Below are 20,346 nucleotides of genomic sequence, written 5' to 3'. Positions count from 1 at the left end.
TAGAACAAACCTTTAGGGAATCTTTTATATTTGCTCTGAATTTACACCATTTATGCAAAGTGATAAATTTCAGAAATGCTTTACTGCATGCAAATTAGCACTTTTCCAAGTAGCAGTAGAATTGTACAGAGATGGTATGAGTTTTTGTTATAAAATAGAATTTCATTATACCCAAACTATTGCATTTAAGGACAGAGTTGCAATTAGATTTGTAACTGCCATGGGTTTTGTACACATAAAAGGTATTCTTAATATTTTATTTTCTGTAATCATTATAAAATCAAATATGTAAATATGCTTTAGAATAGTAATTGCATTTCAAATTTGAATTTGTTTTATGCAGTTATTTAATCTGAGTTTCATTAAAAGAGAATAGTTTCTATAGCAACTACCACATCATTTGATATCTTTGGAATCTCTGAGATATGGAACACTTTCATTAAAACCCAGGATATCATTTAGACTTCTGTACAGATTTAAGTGTTTAAGAAAAACATTTTGTGTGTATTTATTTTTCCTAGTTTTTATCAAGTTTATTTTATTTTCTGCTACAGCATTTTTCCTTTTAAAAATTTACACCATATGTATTTGGAAATAAAATGTCAAAAGAATTCAGTGAGGAGGTGGATACTGGAGAGAGTAGTAGGAGTAAGTGTGGACTCCTTTCTGAATGAACTCCGTCAGCACACATGCTATTTCCTTCTAGGAGGAAACCTGCTAGTTTTTCTCTTTGGAGACACCCTATTAGGTCTTGAATACCATTTTTAGTTTTAAAAGATGATGCTATACTATAGTATTATGACAATGAAAACTAAAAGAAAATAGAATGCTAAGTTATCAGTATCAGACTCCTGTTTCAAGGTATTTTTAGTACTTTGCTTTAAAAATTCAGTGCTAAGTAATGTGCAGTGTTTTTGCCACTTATCAACTGAAGAAAGACTACTTTCACACTTGAAAATAAATATTGGTTTCTGAAATCTATTCCTTAAAATTGTCTTGTTCATTGCAAGGTTATTTACAGTAGCCAAGACCTGGCAACAACCCAAGTGCCCATCAGTAGATGAGTGGGTAAAAAAGCTGTGGTACATTTACACAATGGAATACTACTCGACCATAAAAAAGAAGGAAATCTTACCTTTGCAACAGCATGGATCGACGTGGAAATTAGTGTGCTAAGTGAGATGGCCAGTCAGAGAAAGAAAAATACCATTTGATCTCACTTATATGTAGAATATAATCAACAAAATAATTTAATTTAACAAACAAAATAGAAACAGAGCAGAGATACATAGAACAGACAGCTGTCAGAGGGGAAGGTGATTGGGGGGGATGGGTGAAAACAGGTGAGGGGATTAAGCAAAAATACATATGTGACACATAGTCATGGACAACAGTATGGTGATAGCCAGGAAGAAAGGAGGTGGGGGAAGGTGGAAGTGGGCAAAGGGGAATAATTGGAGATAAAAGAGAGTTGACTTTGGGTGGAGAGAACACGATGCAGTATGCAGATGGTATTTTATTGAGTTGTACACTTGTGATCTGTATGGTTTTGTTAACCAAGGACACCCCAATAAATTCAATATGTAGGTAAATAAAATAAAAGCAAGCTTAAATTCATGCTCATATTAAGAGAGAGAGAGTGGGGATTAGGCAATAGATCTGTTTTAAAGCCAATTCTCATAACTACATGAAGGCTCAATAAATAAGTGCTTTGTTTTTTATTTTAATAGATTCAGTCCTGCATTTGCATTCCGTATATTTTTGAGAGCATTCTCAATTTTTAGGCAAATTGATAATTTTTTTTAACTGTAGTGTGATGTCTTTTTTTAACAGTTTAGGAAAGGCTGAAATTATGGATGCTTCTCTTATTTAGAACAGACTACATTTTGATTCTTTTAATCACAATGACTAGTCAAAAGATACAAATAAGAAGGGGTTTATATACTTTTATTTTCAATAAAATTTGGTGCCTTCATGTATTTAGGTATTATCTGTTCTGTTTTCAGCTTCCTTCTGCTTGTTTTCTTTCATAGTCTGAGCCTCTCTGGAATTAGGGCATTGTTTGGCTTGCTGCATGCTGGGTGTCAACACAGAAGGGGTTTCCTTCACCTCAAGCCAGACCACGTGTGGATAATCATATGATTGTTTCAGGGAAAGGGATTTTCATCTTCATTTCAGGGCATAGGTTACAGACTAGTGATGAAATCTACTTACAGTCTCCCTGTGGTTTAATACACCCATATCCAGGTTCCAAAGAACCTCATTCAAGCTAAATTTCATTAGATATAAAACAAAAGACAAGTTTGTTCCTGAAAATATTAGAGGAACATTTGAGAAACAGTCAGGATTCCTAAACAAAGGAACTTCAACTTGAAATGCTCCTATAGTTTTTACTTTCTTCAGTAAAATCATCCAGCTATTTTACTGAAGAATAATTATTGTAATATTAGTATACAGTATTCCTGTGAGAAAGAAACATTGTTGGATGGCCAGTACAAGGTAGGCCTTTTGGTATTCACATGAGGATGTCACATTACAGGGTCTAATATATATTTGAGAGTAATTTAATTATTCACTTCATAGGTATTGAGCACCTATTTTATATCAACTATTGTGCTTGTCACTGCAATTACAAAGTTGATGAAGATATGTTCCCAGCTCACAGTCAGGGGAGACAGACTCATGTGATTATAGTATAGTGCAGTAATTACAATGACAAAACTACACATAAGATGCTATGGAAGTACAAGCAAAGGGATCTATATAATCATTAGGTGAGATGGAGAGGAGGTCAGAGAATTTGTCTCAAGTGAAGTAATCCTTAAATTCTAAAGGATATGAAGAAGTATGTTTTCAGGCAGAGCAAAGACTAATTATAAGATTTAAACATATTTATAAACTTTGTGCCTCTGTTCTACTGTTTGTTTAGTTATTAAAATTTTGAATTATGAAAATAACTCAGATAAAATCAACTGTATATATAAAGAAATGTTATGTTATACTGTATTGTGAAGGTGTGATGTAATGATGCTTTCCCTGAAGATAATTTTTTGTCTAATTATTGTGATAAATTAAGTGAAACTTCCTTTTTCAAAACTGAAGAATATTTGTTTGCAACATCTACGTTTTATTTAGCATAGAAAAATCTCTCATAAGTATTGTTGTCTCTCTTTGCTGTTCTGGAAATCTAATTCTCCAGAGGCTAACCCCCTAGCTACTAATTTCTTCATCTCTTCAGCGCCTCTGTTGCTGACTTGGAATATTGTAGCCATGCTTGTTTTCTGCCTAATGTGGCATGTGCATAGCCTCTGGCAGCTCACTTGGTAGAAACACAAGCTTTTTCACAGCTGGAAGTAGACTGATTGTTGACCTTCTGCATAAGAGATTAGCTTTATCTATAAAAATGCAACTTTCTTGAAAATCTTTGCAACTTTGAGAAATAGAACATATGCCTTTAGTATGCTATACATGGATATGGCCATTTATTTTGACAACTGCTGCAGTTACCATTGAAGCAGCCTGGATTGGAGACAAAATACATTAGAAGTTTCCAATGAATTCTTTTTAAAAGAACTAATTTCTTACAGAAGAGTCTCTGTAATTTTCTTTCATTTTGATGAAAAATTTAAGATGAAGGGATTGTGGATTGAGAGCAGAGATTATTTTTCTCAGTTGATATGTTGTACTGAAGTTGGATTTCAAGGACTTGTGAAGTACCCGTATCAAATGCCCCTATATATGATGTGGCCCCAATGTTGGAAATTCAGGTGCACTGGGAGACATCTAAAGTGTATTTTTTAAAAGTATATTTTGAGTTTAGATTTGTCCTAACTTCTCTGGAGCTTTTGTTTCATCACCTATAACACTGTAGAAGGTGTTGGTTGGTTAAATAAGCACTAAGGCCCTTTTAGCTCTAATAGTCTATGATTGTGTTTTTAGGGATAAGTTTATAGAACAAGTTCAATTTGTATTTTCCTAAGGCTCAAACAAAAAAACTGCATATGGATGAATTTATTGTGATTTAGTGGAAGAGCAGGAGCCCTTGAAATGAGATCTGAGTTAAATTTGATAGCTATGTGATACCTCAGATTTCCCATTTGTAAAACGGGGATAATAGGATTGTTGTGAGGATTAAATGAAATAATGTATGGAAGCCCTTACATGGTGGTTGGCATAAATTAAGCACTCAAAAATGTTGGTTTCTTCATTTTCATTTTCTCTTTCAGTTTCAAGTGTTTAGGAACTTGAGGAATGAAAGGCAGTGAGCTGTCTGTGGTCCTGCTTTTCTGCTTTTAAGCCTGTTCTGAGCTGCTCGTTCCCTAATAGTCTGCCCTTGGGTGTTGCATACTATGATTTTCTATGATTTTTGTTGCTGAAAGTGTTGCTGAATCTTGCCTATGGTCTGTTAATATTACCCAGAATCTTGTTGACCCTTTCCCATTTGAATGTGGATTATATCTATACATGGTCATAATCAAGAGTAACTGATATAATTTACAGAAGAGAAGAGGGGTATGCAGAACTCCAATATTGAAGGAGATGGGGAAGCAGGAGGAACATGTGGAGTCAACAAAGAAGGACTAAAACGGCCAACTGAAGAGGCTGATGGGAAGTCAGAACCTAGGGAAGAGAGTATTTTGAGGCAGGAGGTCAAATAAGATTACCTTTCTATCTCTCACATTACAACTATAAAATCTTTATAGATAAGAACAATATGTAATTTACCATTATATCTTTAGCATTTATCAGAGTAGCTGGTAATTAGTGAGAAATAAACAAACATACACACACACACACACACGGGTGAGTGTGAGTACATGAAATACAACTTATTCTTTTTTTATTTATTTAATTTTTATTTTTTAATCCTCACCTGAGGACATTTTTTCCATTGCTATTCAGAGAGAGAGAGAGGGGCAGGGAGTGGGAGGTAGGGAAGGAGGAACATCAATGTGAGAGAGACACATTGATTGGTTGCCTCTAGCACATGCCCCAACCGGGGCCTGGGATCTAACCTACAACTAAGGTATGTGCCCTTGTCTGGAATTGAACCCGGGACCCCTCAGTCTACAGGACAATGCTCTAACCACTGAGCAAACCTGGCTAGGACTATTGTTTAATGTTTTAAATTGATTTTAGAGAGAGAGGAAGGTAGTAGGGGAGAGAGAAACACTGATGTAAGAGAGAAACATTGATCGGTTGCCTCCCCCATGTGCCCCAACCAGGGACCAAACCCACAACCTGGGTATGTACTCTGACCAAGAATTGAACCCGCCACCCTTTGGTGCATGGGACAACACTCCAGCCAACTGAGCTACACAGGCAAGGGCCACAGTTTATTCTTGTATTATTATTTATTATTGTATTATTTATTTGTATTAGAACTGTAAACCTGCTTTTGCCATGTATATATATATATTTTGATGAATGAATGTGTCCAGTGTCTGCAACCTGCCACCATGCCTACCTTATGTATGGTAGTTATTCAGTTGTTACTTGTTAATGAAGCTTGAATTTCTGGGACCTAAGTTTCTAGATTTGTATTGCGTGCATTTCTTCTCTTCTTCCCACTTTTTGATCTCTAAAAAGGACCACACAACTCTTTGAGAGGTCAATATCGAGAATGAGCATTTCCTCATATGTACTCAGTGCTTGAGACTGCTAATCGGCCCCATATGGAATCTAAACTCTTTCCCTGGCATTCTGATTTGACACCACCATTCCTTTCTATCTGTTAATTACTATTGCCCTGTGTGCAGGCAGCCTACATAATTTAACTGTCCTTTTCACAACTCGCTGATTTATTTAGCTCTATTTAGTACTCAAATTATATATGGTCACAATTATAATTTTTATAAGCATGAGTATTTCTTTCCATAGTGACTGCACTGATTTGCATTCTCACCAACAGTACATGAAGGTTCCCTTTTCTCCACATCCTTGCCAACATTTGTTGTGTGTTGATTTATTGATGGTAGCCATTCTGATGGGTGTGAGGTGATATCTCATTGTGGTTTTAATTTGCATTTCTCTGATGATAAGTGACCTTGAGCATCTTTTCATATGTCTTTTGGCCATCTGCATGTCTTTTTTGCAGAAGTGTCTATTCAGGTCCTCTGCCCAGTTTTTAATTGGATTGTTTGTTCTTTTTGATGTTGAGTTGTATGAGTTCTTTATAAATTTTGGATATTAACCTCTTATTGGACGTATCATTGATGAATAAGTTCTCCCATTTAGTAGGTTGTCTTTCATTTTGATGATGGTTTCCTTTGCTGTGCAGAAACATTTTAGTTTGATGTAGTCCCATTTGTTTATTTTTTTCTTTTGTTTCCCTTGCACGAGGAGATATATCAGAAAAATTTATTGCTAAGAGAAATGTCAGAAATTTTACTGCCTGTGTTTTCTTCTAGGAGTTTTGTGGTTGCAAGTCTTACATTTAAGTCTTTTAATCCATTTGAGTTTATTCTGATACATGGTGTAAGAAGGTGCTACTATGGAAAACAGTATAGAGGTTCCTCAAAAAATTAAAAATGGAACTGCCTTATGACCCAGTGATTCCACTTCTGGGTATATATCTGAAGAGCCCCAAAACACTAATTTGAAAGAATATATGCATCCCTGTGTTCATTGCAGTGTTATTTACAATACCCAAAGTATGTAAGCTACCCAAGTACCCATCAATAGACAAGGGGATTAAAAAGCTGTGGTACCTATATACAATGGAATATTACTTGGCCCTAAAAAAGAGTGCAGTCTTACCATTTGCAACAGCCTGGATAGACCTAACAGGTATTATGCTAGGTGAAACAAGTCATACAGAGAAAGACAAATACTGTATGATTTCACTTATTTGTGGAATCTAAAGAACAAAATAAGTGAACATATAAAATAGAAAGAGACTCATAGATACAGAGAACAGACTGATGGTTGCTAGAGCAGAGAGGGGTTGGGGGACTGGGTGAAAAGTTGAAGGGATTTAGAGGTACAAATTGGTAGTAACAGAATAGTCACAGAGATGTAAAGTACAACATAGGGAATATATAGTCAATAATATTTTAATAACTATGTGTGGTGCCAGGTGGGTACTGGAAATATTGGGGGGATTACTCTGTAAATCATATGATTGTCTACTATGCTGTACACCTGAAACTAATACAGAATAATATCCAATGTAAACTGTAATTGAAAAATAAAATTAGAAAAAAGAGTATTTCTTGAACAGCAGATATGATTAGTTATTTGCCAGTGTCTGTTATAGGTATTTCATCTATTGTTTAATTCTTACAAAAATATATGAGATAGGTAATATTAATCCCTATTTTACAGTAAGCTGAAACTGGCTGAAAGAGCTTAGGAAACATTCTAAAGGCGACACAATTATGAAGTGGTAAAAGTAGGAAGTTGAAACATAGGTCACTTTGATCCAAAGCCATTTTTATAGTTACCTCACATAAATGGTAGCTATAAAAAAAACCAGCAGAAGTAACACTTTTAAACAAAAGTTTCTATAATCCAGGGCTGCTTCATCTTTGTACTTCAGCTGAAGACTCTGCAGATGGTTACCTATTTGCACGTGTGTTTAAAGAGCAACTGCCAGCCTTTAATAGTATATATCAGAGCAATGTCTCTGTGAAGTAGAATGATATTCTTAGCCTGTTGAATTGGAGGAGTTTCCCAGGAGACCACAAGCACATTCTGACATGAGCTTTTAGGTCCCGTTTCATCCTCTGGATTTGCTCTGCTGTTCTGTGGGAATCAAAATGTGGCTTTAGGCATCAGTGTGATATTTGCTGCATGTCAGGTATAGGAACAGTGTTGGAAATAGGAAGAACTCTGCCACCTCAGTCCTTGAATTTCTTTTCTTAAAATTTATTATTTTAAAATTGAGATTATTTGGGTCACATTGGCTAATAAAATTATAGAGTTAAAGATATACAGTTCTATAATACATCATCTATATATTGTATTGTGTGTTCGTCACCCCAGGTCATGTCTCTTTCCATCACCATTTTTCCTCCTTTACCCTCTCCTGCCTCCCTCCACCCCCATTTCCCTCTGGTAACTAAGAAGTTTTTCACAGCAAAGGAAGTCATCAACAACATGAAGTGACAACCCACTGAATGGGAGAACACATTCACCAACAACTTCTGTCAATGTTGTTATAAGTTGTGTTGACTTTTTTATAATATTGATTAACCAAAACGTTGAGATTTTTTTCATATTTTCTTCCACTACTGTGGGTCTACATTAGTGCAGTGTATTTTATTTCCTCACAGGCTAAGTGCAGGGCTGTTGTTTGTTTTTGTTAATTTTGGCCTAACATCTTTACTTACGAAGATTGTTTGAATCTTGAGTTTGACATCTATGCTTATAGCTAGCTAGTCCTCTTAGTTTTGAAACATCTGATAGAAGCATATAATAATCATTTATTTTCTCTAAGTATTGAATAAAATTTTTGAAGCACTTTAAATGATCAATTATTTTTGGGAAATGTGAGGATTTAATATTGCCATGTTTGAAAGTTGCTGTTATCGTCTTTCCTCTTATATTCACTTATTGTCATTGTTGCATTTTAAAGGGAAATATACTTCCAAGGATGTGCTGCAAGACCTAGGGGAATAACAGCATCTGATTACTCAGCAAGCCTTGTGGGTAGCTCTCATTTTCATTGCATTCTTCATCTCCATTGCTTTTATTTTATTTCAGATCCTCATCATCTCTCTAATCTGGACTGTTGCTTCAGTCCCCTGACTGCATTTTCTGTACAATCTCATCCCTTTCCAATCCATCATTGATGCTCCTGCCAGAGGTGTCTTTCTATTGTACAAAGCACATCTTGTAATTTTACCACCTAAGATCCATTAATAATTTAGGTGTTTATGAGATAAAGTAGGCATTTAAAAATAAGCATGTAAGGTTCTCTATAGTCTGATTTTTATGTAACTCTCTAGGTTGTTCTCTTAAGTCTCTGGGCCTTTATTTCAGAGCAACCTGTTCCTTCCAAAATTGCAGCTGCTTCATACGTTTGTTGCCAGGTAGGCACCTACTCAAGACTCAATTAAACTATCACCTCTTACCTTTTCTCTAGAAAATCATTCTGGATTCTTCCCCCAGTTTTCCCTTACCCAGGGGGTTTATTACTTCTTAAAGTCTTTATTGTGCGATAGACACGTTTATTTAAAAGAACATAAAACACTTTTTTGTTTACTTTTTCACTTCCCCTGCCTACACTCCTTGAAGGGATCCTAAGTCATACTCATCTCTGGATTTTCAGCACCTAGCCCAGTGCCTGGCACAGAATGGATGCCCAGTGAATGCTGAGGGAGATTAATGAGAACCACCAGAAACCTCTGATAGGCCACGGTTTGGAGAACACTGTGCTGGAACTCTTTGAATATTGAATCTGGCAGAAATAGATTAGGAAAACCAGCCAGATGTTGTTTTTAAGGATTCCATTTTTAGCATGTAAATTAAAATTTCATTTAGAATTACAAGTCTAATTTGGGAACCAGAATTCAGTTGTAGAGCTTGACAAGATTACATATGTAAATTCTCCAAAAGCTGATCCATCATCATGCCTTCCTGAAGCAGTGCAGTTTGTGTGGAAGTGGAGTGGTCTCCAAGTCTGCATCCCAGACTCCTTGCTTCTCTCTCCCTGCCTGCCTCATTCAGTTACCACCACCTGACCTATTGTGCTCAAGTTATCACCACAGAGGCACCTTTTTCCTTTCCTCTCTGTGAAAATGCTAGGGGTTCTGATCCCCCCAGGGCTACATTGTACCCTGTCCTTCTTTACATCCTTCAGGGGCAGGTTTTTACTGCTTTCAGGATGAAATCTAACCTTAGCATGCCTTAGAAGGCCTTCCATAATCTAGTTCCTATCTCTCTCTACACACTCCTACCCTGTTCCTCCCTACAGTCCTCCTGGAGCTCCTTTTCATAATTATCTCCCTGGCTAATTTTTACACATATTTTAAAGGTGGCTCAGAAAGCCTTCTTTGAGAAATGTTTAGATGTTGGTTCTCTGTGCTCTTGTAGAGTAAGTACCTTGAGCTTACCTTACATATCTAGTATTTATCACATTGTACTATAATGTAGTGGTTTATTGAATTGCCTCTCCCACTAATATCCTTGATGAGCAGGAACTTTTAAGATTTATATTTGTATTACTGACTAGAACCTAGCGTAGTGGGTGCTTACTAGTCATAAATAAATATTTTGTTAAATGAATTAATAACTGTATACTCAGAGCTCAGGAGGCAGTTTAAAAAATTGCCCCCATTTGGTATGGAATAGAAAAATATACTTTTAAGAAATTATTTTTCAATTGAATTTTCAGTTCAACAACTATTTATTGATATTGCCCTATATCTGGCATTTTAAAGTTCTTCAGTGAATGTAGGTGTCCCTATTAATAGTAATCAAAGAATATGTGGTTCTCTGCACTATTACTAACACGTAAGTGGAAAGTTAGTGTTTAAGTGGGAAGTGAGCATTAAGGCATATGCAGTTAGCTGTAATACAAAATAGAATAGGTATAAGTAGAGTTTTGGTAAGATCAAGGGAGGGAGATCATTTACTGCAAAGTTTGGGAAATTGGATGCAAACTATTCTTTCAGGGAAAAAAAAAAAAGGGCCAGCAATTTCTTCTGGAAGGGTGTAGGATGAAAATAGTGAAGTCCAAGGCCATAGCTTGCTGAATTGGGTCTCATCCATGGTCATACACTTAAAAGGTAGCCAAGCAAGGATTCAGCCTTAGGCCCATGTTTTTCCAAACCCCATGGCACCAAACTATACTGTCTGTAGTGAGTTTTCCCTTCTTACAGAAATAAAATTTTTTCATTATGTATTTTATTAATTTTCAGTATAGTCCTTATCTAGATGATCAGATTTTTGAGAATGTATTATTAGTATATTCTTATTCTTTTATTGAGTGATAAATTGATTTATAGCTTATTTTTCTTACATATTCTCCTTAGTTCTGGGCACAAGATAGGGTGGGTACAAAAATAGATCTTCAATATATATTTGGTAATTGAAACATCCTGTGATTGATTGTAGCTTAACAAATCTAGACATCTTATTTGTATTATAGATACATGTGCCTAGAGAGAAATAGGATATGTGTATTTAGAAAATTATTCTTTTAAAAGTTTTTGTTTTTTGAGTCCTTGCAGCATATCTTGTAAATATATTTGCAGTGAGAACAAACATGGTACAATTTTAATAAGAAAGGTTGGAAAAAGCTGTGTAGTGGGTACTAGTTGACTGAGATTAAAGTCCACAAATTAATGTGTTTGCTTTTTCCTAAAACACTCTCTAGTAGGAATTTTAGATTTACTTTCTTGGCTGTGAATTTGTGGGTTAAGTCTCATCTTCAATGTAATTTTCTCTCAAAATTATGAAACCCTGGAAATATGGCTTTATAATGGATCTTTTGACAGATCCCTTTAACTGCATATAACTTACCCATAGAGGTAATTTGTTAACTTCTTCTAAGGTGTTTTAGCCTGAGAGGTGGGATACATGCTCTATATAAAGGTCAGTTTTAATTAATAAGCTGTTTTCCTTATTTTTGACTAGTATGGATTACTTGTAACTTTTGTGTTGTTTTCCATGTAAAAGTAAAACAAATTGAGACTTTGTCACATCCATCATCAGCGTAACCCACTTAAGTGTCAAAAATTCTGTGCAGCCTTAAAATCTGTTTCTATATGCCTGAGCAGGCCTATTTATCAGAATAAAATATCATTATCATATTTTTACATTAGGTACATCTATAGATTTGTTTTTCCCTCTGCAAAATATGCTCATAATTTTATTGCTAAATTTTTATTTATGTAGTATTTTTAAAAGATGTAAATAATGATAACATTAATAGGATTATATCTTTGTTTCCTTAAAGATATATCTCAAGTGTTTTATTTTTTCTTTTGTCTATAGTTTTCTTAAATTGAAAAAATTTATTGTGTTACTCTGTCTATGTTTGGAGACAAATATCTTACATACTATAATAAGGGTGTTTTATAGTGTGTAATTTAACTGGATGTTACAGTATTAAGTGTTTACTTCAAAGAAAAGACTTTCACTAAGACATTCTTTATGAATTTCCATTTAAATTATTCTCTTCCTTTTTTGAATCCTGCCTTATACTTTATATAATTGAATCTTTGTTTCTTTTTGTTAAGTACACTTTTTTCAAGATAACAGGTATCTTGAGGATGATGATAATGATGACAATAATAGTAACCAACTACTTATTGAGTAAATAGTACATTCTAAGTGATTTACATATATTTTCTGTATCCTTCAGAACAGTATAAGCAAACAGACTCAAAGAGGGTAGGTTAAATTTAACAAAAGTTATACTACATATATATCTGAGTTAGGTATATTTAATCTCAGATCTATGTGACTTTGAAATCCAAATTCTTACTATTAATTCATGCTGCCTTAACTAAATATGGGGGTATTTTAAAATAAGAGTAAAGAATTTGGGTTCAAAAATCTGTGTGAAACAGCTATATGGCTGAACGATAAAATACACAGAAAATTAAATTAAGTAAGTGAAAAGTTCTTATTCTATAACAACAATCATTCCATGCCACCTTGGATTATTTTGTACTACTGGAAATGCCATCATTTGTAATGCTTTTTTTTTTTTTTTTACACATGTGTAATGTAATTGATTGCTCTGAGAATAATAACTTCTCATTTCCTGCCTTGTGAATTTTAGTACTCAACCATTATATTGGGCTAACATTAAAGGCTATTGCCCCCCACCCTTTTCTGTCCTATGTCAGTATATGTGTGTTTTATGGTGTATTGCTTTCTTTTACTATTTGGCCTTGCATTATGTCACAACTGTTTATCTAAATGAACTGTAAATGTGATTGTGCTTTTTGTTCTTTTGGTAAATTTAAAATATATCACATATTCACTGTGCTCTCAGCAGACAGACAAAAATTCAATATTAAAATCAATTTTAGCTCTTAAAAGTCCTTTTTTATTTTATTAAATCAACAAATATTTATAGATTACTGTCATTGTGCCAAGCATTGCATCATACCTAGGGTGGAGAGAAAGAAAGTGGTGATAAAAAGTTAAGACATTAGATTCTTCTAATGAGAAACTACAATCACTAGGAGTAAAATGACATCCATAATTAATAATAAAAAGGTAATAATGTATTAAAGTTAGAAACAAAATGCTGTGGGAATGTAGACGTACATGACTATCATTGCTTGGTGAGTCAGGTAAGACCTCCTAGAAGTAGATGACATTTCATGTAGTTCTACAGAGAAATAAAATTTCTTCACAAGGAAAAATGGGCATGTGCATCTTTCTAGGATTTGAAAACCTAATAAAGAGCTCCAGTGTTTTCATTTTTGTGTAAAATCACTGTAATCACAATTGTTAGAAATATTAACTGATATAGGAGTATTGTATTAGTAAATTGAATGCAGTGAGTGACAGTGCTGTTGGTGACATGATTTTCTAAAATGGTGATACTACTGGATAAAATTGTGAACAAATCAGTTGTAATCTTTTCTTAATGTACATGTTGCAATCTTGAAAAAACTCAATGTTTATTAAAGTCATGCAAAATACTTTGCATGTGTAAAACAGAGTTAGGCTCTAAGCTCACATAATTATAAGTAGAATTTTTGCATATAGGAATATTTGTATAGGACATTTGAAAGTTGTACCTGACTTTTCTCTACTTTGCAGTACATCTAGCATCCCTGGTCTTCAAAAACCAAGTACCATTAGTGCTCTTCCATCAGTATGAAAACAAAATAATGCCTCAACAAATTTGTGAAATGCCCGCTAGGCATTCTGCTGACATTTATATCCACCTCAACAGAATAAAGTAATATTAGAACTAATAAAAATTGTCAGTTAGATAAGTGGCTAATAATGTACCAATCTATTTCCTTTTCTTTCCTAGTAGAGTGTCAGTAGAGATCATTTGATGTTGATAAATGAAGATATAGATGTATAAAGATATTGTGTAAAATAATACCTGAGAAACTAAAAACAAAAATGATTAAGAACATTTGCATCTAGGGAATGAGCAGGGTTGGAGGGGTATGAGCCATAGGATAATACTTTTAAGTACACATACATGCACAGAATCAATTTTGTGACATGAAAATCATTCTTGCTCTTTTACTTTTAAACGTTTAAAAATCAACTTTATTAGGGTATAATTTACATACAGTAAAATGTACCAATTTTAACTGTACAATTTAATGAGCTTGGCAAATATATAATATATAAATACACCAGTGTAGCCTCTACCACCATCACACACACACACACACACAAACACACACACAGTTCATATTTTTGTGTGTGAAGATGTCCAGTTCCTCAAACAGTATTTGTTTTAAAGACTATTCTTTCCATATTAAATTGCCATTATACCTTTGTGGAAACTTAATTGGCCATACGTATGTGGATGTATTTCTGGACTCTATTCTGATCTGTTGATTTATATGATTGTACTGATGTTCATATTACTCTTGGTTATTGTAAGTTTAAGGTAAGTCTTGTTATCACGCAATTTAAGTTCTCCAATTTTTTTATTTTTCAAAATTATATTGGATACTCCTGGTTCTTTGAGTTTCCATATAAAATTTATAATCAGCTTGTTGATTCTACAAAAAATGCTCAGATTTATATCGGGATTGCATTTAATCTAGAGATTAAGTTTTGGAAAGTTGTCACCTTAACAATAATGAATTTTCTAATGTATAGTATACCTTGTGATTTAATTGGGTCTTCCTTAATATCTATCAGAAATGTCTTATAGTTTTCAGTATACAGTTCTTGTACATAATTTGTTAAATTTAAGGCTGAGTATTTTGTGATGCTATTATAATGATACCATATTTCAAATTTCATTTTTCAAGTGTTCATGGTTAGTATCTTTCTGGGATTGCTACTTAATGCCCTGGGTTTTCAGCATGGACTCTCCATTCAGGATGGTTGCAGTTGAAATATTTCCCACCCCGACCCATGTATACTTTGGAAATTGTTTAGTCTACACCTTACTGGTTATTTTTTGCCTGATCTCATGGAGTTTCACTCTATAAGATTTAGTATTCAGCCAAAGTCTCAAGCAGACCTTATGTAGATTTTTGCTGCGCTGGCTCTGCATAGCTCTCTCCTCTTTAATACTCTGACCTTCAAATTTAGGTTTCTTCAGCCTCTCCAAACTCTTATTTCCATCTTCTCAACTCAGAAAACCACCTGTTGTGCTTTGAAACCCTCTCCCTGCTCTATCTTCCGGAGTGTCATTAATCTGAAAGCTAGGACTATCATGTGGCTCCTTCATTTACTTCCCTTCTCTCAGGCATCACAGTTTGGCATTGCTTGTCATCCATGTGTGAAAATAGTTACTTCAGATATATTTGTCCAGTTTTCTAGTTGTTTTTGGTGGGGGTATAGTCCTAGTTACTCTCATTGGTAGTAGTTGTCATATTAGCAACTGCTTTCCCCTCCATTATTCCTGTGAGGACCTTGAGAAGTTTTTTGCAAGAGTTTGCAAGTCACTGTTGCAGACTTCCACCCCTAAACTTACACGCACACCATATACTTCGGGCAGATGAGAAGAAGGTATGTGCAACTCTGCTGAAATAGTCAGAGGCCAATGAAGATTTCAAAGTTTTGATGACATTGTGGTCAGTCCCTCCCCTTACCTGCAGCCCCTGGCAACCACTGATTTTTTTTAATGCCTATAATTTTGCTTTTTAAAAAAATGCCATATAAATAGATTATGAAGGATGTAGCCTTTTGAGTTTGGCATTGAGTAGAATGCGAGATGTATGAATATTGCTGTGTGTGTTAGTTATTTGTTCCTTTTTTGTTGCTGATTCCTATTCCATTGTATGGATGTACCACAGATTGTTTATACATTCACCAGTTGAAACCATTTGGATTGTTTCCAGTTTTGGGGTGATTATGAATAAAGCTGCTATAAACATTCATGTGCAGGGTTTTTTTTGTGAACATATGTTTTCACATCTCTTGGGTAAATACCTAAGAGTGGAATTTCTGGGTTGTATGTTGTGTATATTTAATTTTATAACAAAGTGCCTGTATCATTTTACATTTCTACCTGAAATGCATGAACGTTTTCATTGCTTTGCATCACCCACCGTTGGTTTTGTCAGTTTCTTTGATTTCTATCCTTTTAATAGGTGTAGAGTAATATCTCATTGTGGTTTCACCTTACATTTCCCTATTGACTAATGAGGTGAGCATCTTTTCATGAACTTAATTGACACCCATATATCTTTAATGAAGTGTCAAAATCTTTTATATATACTAGATATAGTTCTTAATCACATATGTTTTGCAAGTATTTTCTCTCAGTCTGTAGCTTGACTTTAAAATAAATAATGCCTTCAAAGAGCAGCAATTTTTAATTTGATAACATTCAGTGTATAATCTTTTTCTTTTATGGTTTGTGATTTTTTGTGTCTTATTTAGGAAACCTTTGACATAAGGATACACAGATACTCTCTTATATACATATATTTGATTGGCCCACTTTAAAAAACTTTTATTTCATGTTGTAGGGTGTTTTAGAGTGATTTTTTTTTGGTTATGATCAAATATACATAACACAAAAGGTATCATTTTAACCATTTTTATGAGTACAGTTCACTGGCAGTAAGTACATTCACAATGCTGTGCAACCACCACCACTGTTCCTCTCCGAAACCCTTTCATCATTCCAAATTGAAACTGTTCCCATTAAACAGTAAGTTTTCATTCTCTCCTTTCTCTAGCCCCTGGTAACCTCTATTTTACTTTATTTCTCTATAATTTTGCCTATTTTAGGTATCTCATATAATTGGAATAATATAATACCTGTTCTTTTGTGTGTGGTTTACTTCACTTAGCATGTTTTCAAGGTTTATCCATGTTGTAGCATGGATAATGTTAAAATTTCATTTCCTTTTATGGCTGAATAATATTCCATTATATGTTTCTACCATATTAGAAGAAATCCATCTGTTGATGGAAATCTGGGTTGTTTCCACCTTTTGGCTATTGAGAATAATGCTGCTGTGAACATTGGTGTGCAAATATCTGAGTCCCTAATTTCAGTTCTTTTGGATATATACTGAGGAGTGGAATTAATGGATCATATGGTAATTTTTATGTTTAAAACTGTTTTTATGCCATGAAACTGCATCACAAAGAAAGGCATTTTCTAGTCTTCTGCACTGCCCCTAATCTTTCTTCTGAACACCTGATGGAGGCCTGTACAGAGTCTGCCAGTGGGTGTGAATTCCCTTTTGTGCCTATGACTCTCAGGGGTTCCATACTCTCATGTTTCCTCTACATTTGACCTTTAATAATTTTTTTGAAGTTTGGCTTAATTACTTTTACTCACTTGTGTGACACCCAGCATTTCTTCCTTCTATGCTCTGCCATAGAGGAGTTGGTGCTTGCTTCCCATCTTTTTTTGATGGGGCCTGACTTTCTTTGGATATCAGATTATTGGTTGCCCTACCATCTCAAGTTTTCTGATAGATTTTTAGAAGTTATGATTTTGTTCTTTATTGAGATATTTCTTGTTAAGGTGGGAGCAAAGATCTTTCCAGCTTCCTATATCCTATGTGGAAATGAAACTTATAAATCTTTTAAAAATTAAAGTTCCTGGTAGGAAATATAACTTCTGTGCTAATTCAGTGGTTCTCAAATTATTTCTGGTGGTGAAACATTAGGTAGTTATAATGCTAGTTATAGAACTATTGCTTCCCCCCCCCAAATAATTAACTGTATATTTGCGACAAATTAAATATATTATTATTATTAAATAATTGATGCAATTTAATGAACATTTTTTGGATTTCAGTAGTCATACTAGATATTTTTCATATAATTCTCAGCAAAATGTTGAAACATGGGTTTTACTATGCCTTTTTTTATGGATGAGAGAAACTGAGGCTTAAAGAAAATAAGTTGATTGCTTTGCATCACAGAGAATTGGTATGTAGTATAGATGAGATTTGAGCCTGTATCTTTCTGATTTCAAAATGCATTCTCTTTGTACTCATTACAATATATAGTTAATTTCTTGCTGCTGGGATTAGCACAAAAGAACAGGGGAAGGGAAAATTAATGATAAAAATCTAACTAGACTTCTATTACTAAATTTTGACTTCTGTTTAACATGGACCAATTTTTTTTTTTTTTTTAAATAGGCAGTGATTTGGGAAAGGATGATGCCATCGGAGGGAATGTGAACAAACATATGGTGCTTCCAGCTGGATACTGTGGACAGCCCAAGAAAGGACATCTTATCTTTGATGCTTGCTTTGAAAGTGGTGAGTATATTAAAGGCCTTTGCTTTTGAGCTTGTCTGGTGAAGGTTTTTTAGAATCCATTTCCACTTAAACATTCAGTGTGATTCAACCCATTTAATATTTCATCAGAATGAAACAAGTTATCAGGGAAAAATCAATTTTGAGGGCATTAACTTGGAAATACTTAAAATTGAGATGCAGTGTTTTTGTTGCTATAAATTATTAGAAGTATGATGGTAATACTGGTGAACATTTGTATAGCGCCTTATATTTTATAAAGTACTTACCTAGATATTATTTGTTTGGGATAAAACTGATATAATTTGACCATATGATAAATCAATTACTGAAAGTTTATTATGTATCTGGTTCTGTATGACATTCTCACAGAATTTAATCTTTGTGGGACAGGAGGCTTTCCTATAAAGAAATGATGAGAGAACAGATTCAATTGAACACAAACAAAACAGCAAAAGTAATATTGCATCGTAATAAACAAATGCCATGGGTATTCTGAAAGGGGAGCTCAGGACCTGATTGTGAATTCCCATTCGGTAGGGATTGGGTCTTGTTAACTTCTTTATGCCCTGAGCCTCATCCTCTACTATGAATGGCAAACAGTAGGTATTCAGAATATGTTGAAAATATTAGTGAGAAAAGTAACATACTTTTATTTTAAAAATAATTATTTTTGTTTTTGAATAATGTGCATGCGCGCGCGCACTTGTGTGTTTGTATTTGAAAGGATATGCCGGTTCTCTGAATCCTAAGAACATTGTTTGTTTATACCAACAGTTGAATACTTGTTTACCCCAAATTTTGCTTTGTTTATCCCATGTTGTTTTAATTTGCTAGGGCTATCATAACAAAAAGCCACAAACTGAGTGGCTTAAACAACAAAAATCTATTATCTCCTGGTTCTAAGATCAAGGTGTTGCCAGGGTTGGTTTATTCTAAAGGTTTTGACGAAGAATCTGTTCCATGCCCCTTCTCTAGTCTCTGGTGGTTTGCTAGCGATCTTTGTTGTTCCTTAGTTTGTAGAAGCATCACCTTGATCCCTCCTTCATTTCCAAATGGCATTCTCTCTGTGTGCATGTCTGTCTTTATATACTCACTCCTCCCTTTTTTTTATGACACCAGTCATATTGGATTAGGGCCCACTCTAATGACCCCATTTTAACTTGATTACCTCTGTAGAGACCCTATCTCATAGTAAAGTCACATTCTGAGGTACTGGGGAGTTAGAACTTCAACATATAAAGTTTTTTGGGGAAATAATTCAACTTACAACACAGAACTGAAGCGTTGTCCTTCCAGTCAGATATGACTCATCTGGGAATGTTCTTCCAGATGCATGGCTTTCTCCCTTACTTCAGTTATTTATTCAAATGTTATCTTCTCAGTGAGGCCTGTCTTAGCTAGCCTGTATAAAATTTCAACTTTTCCCCTGACATTTCCTAATCCCTTATATGCTTTATATTTTCTCCTTAGCACTTACCACTAATATAATATAAATTTTACTTATTTATGTTTTAACTTATTGTCTGTCTCCTCCACTAAAATATAAACTCTACAAAGGTAGAATTTTTCGTTCTTTTATTCCCTGTTACCCAGCACAATGCCTGACATATGATAGGTGGTGAATAAATATTTGTTGAAAGAATTGGTGTGAGAATGAGTAGAACTGTACCTGATGGAATTAATTATATGTACATTTATTGTATTTTTATAACTATTGACCTCAAATGATAGGATGCAAAATTGATACGATGCAAAATGGCTATATTGATTTATGGAAAACAAACACTTATCCAGCAAACTTATTTTTTGAGAGTATTACTGAGAACTTGGATGAGTGGGGGAGACTTTTGACTCACCAAAGTAGTTGCTACAAAATACATGCACCAACGTTCATTCACCTTACTCCTTAGAGGAGATACTTAGAATTCATTTCTTCTAATTTTAGACATAGTTCTAACTATCTTGGTAGTATGGGTTTTCAGCTCAGGAAATTTGT

The 20,346-nt window shown here is 34.4% G+C and overlaps 1 protein-coding gene across 2 annotated transcripts in view; it reads left to right on the top strand.

Annotated features, from left to right (window-relative positions):
* Nucleotides 1–20,346, top strand: part of AGBL4 (AGBL carboxypeptidase 4) — a 771,449-nt gene that overhangs the window by 26,596 nt on the left and 724,507 nt on the right. For both annotated transcript variants that reach the window (XM_081143911.1, XM_081143910.1), the window contains exon 2: nucleotides 18,228–18,350. In XM_081143911.1, the coding sequence (XP_081000037.1) occupies nucleotides 18,228–18,350 (123 nt within the window). The remainder of the gene's footprint in view (nucleotides 1–18,227; nucleotides 18,351–20,346) is intronic.

The sequence above is a fragment of the Miniopterus schreibersii genome (genome assembly GCF_964146895.1).
Source record: "Miniopterus schreibersii genome assembly, chromosome: 8".
In the NCBI taxonomy this organism is placed as follows: domain Eukaryota; kingdom Metazoa; phylum Chordata; class Mammalia; order Chiroptera; family Miniopteridae; genus Miniopterus; species Miniopterus schreibersii.
The sequence above is the reverse complement of the archived record's forward strand: the minus strand, read 5'-3'. Positions and strand labels throughout refer to the sequence as shown.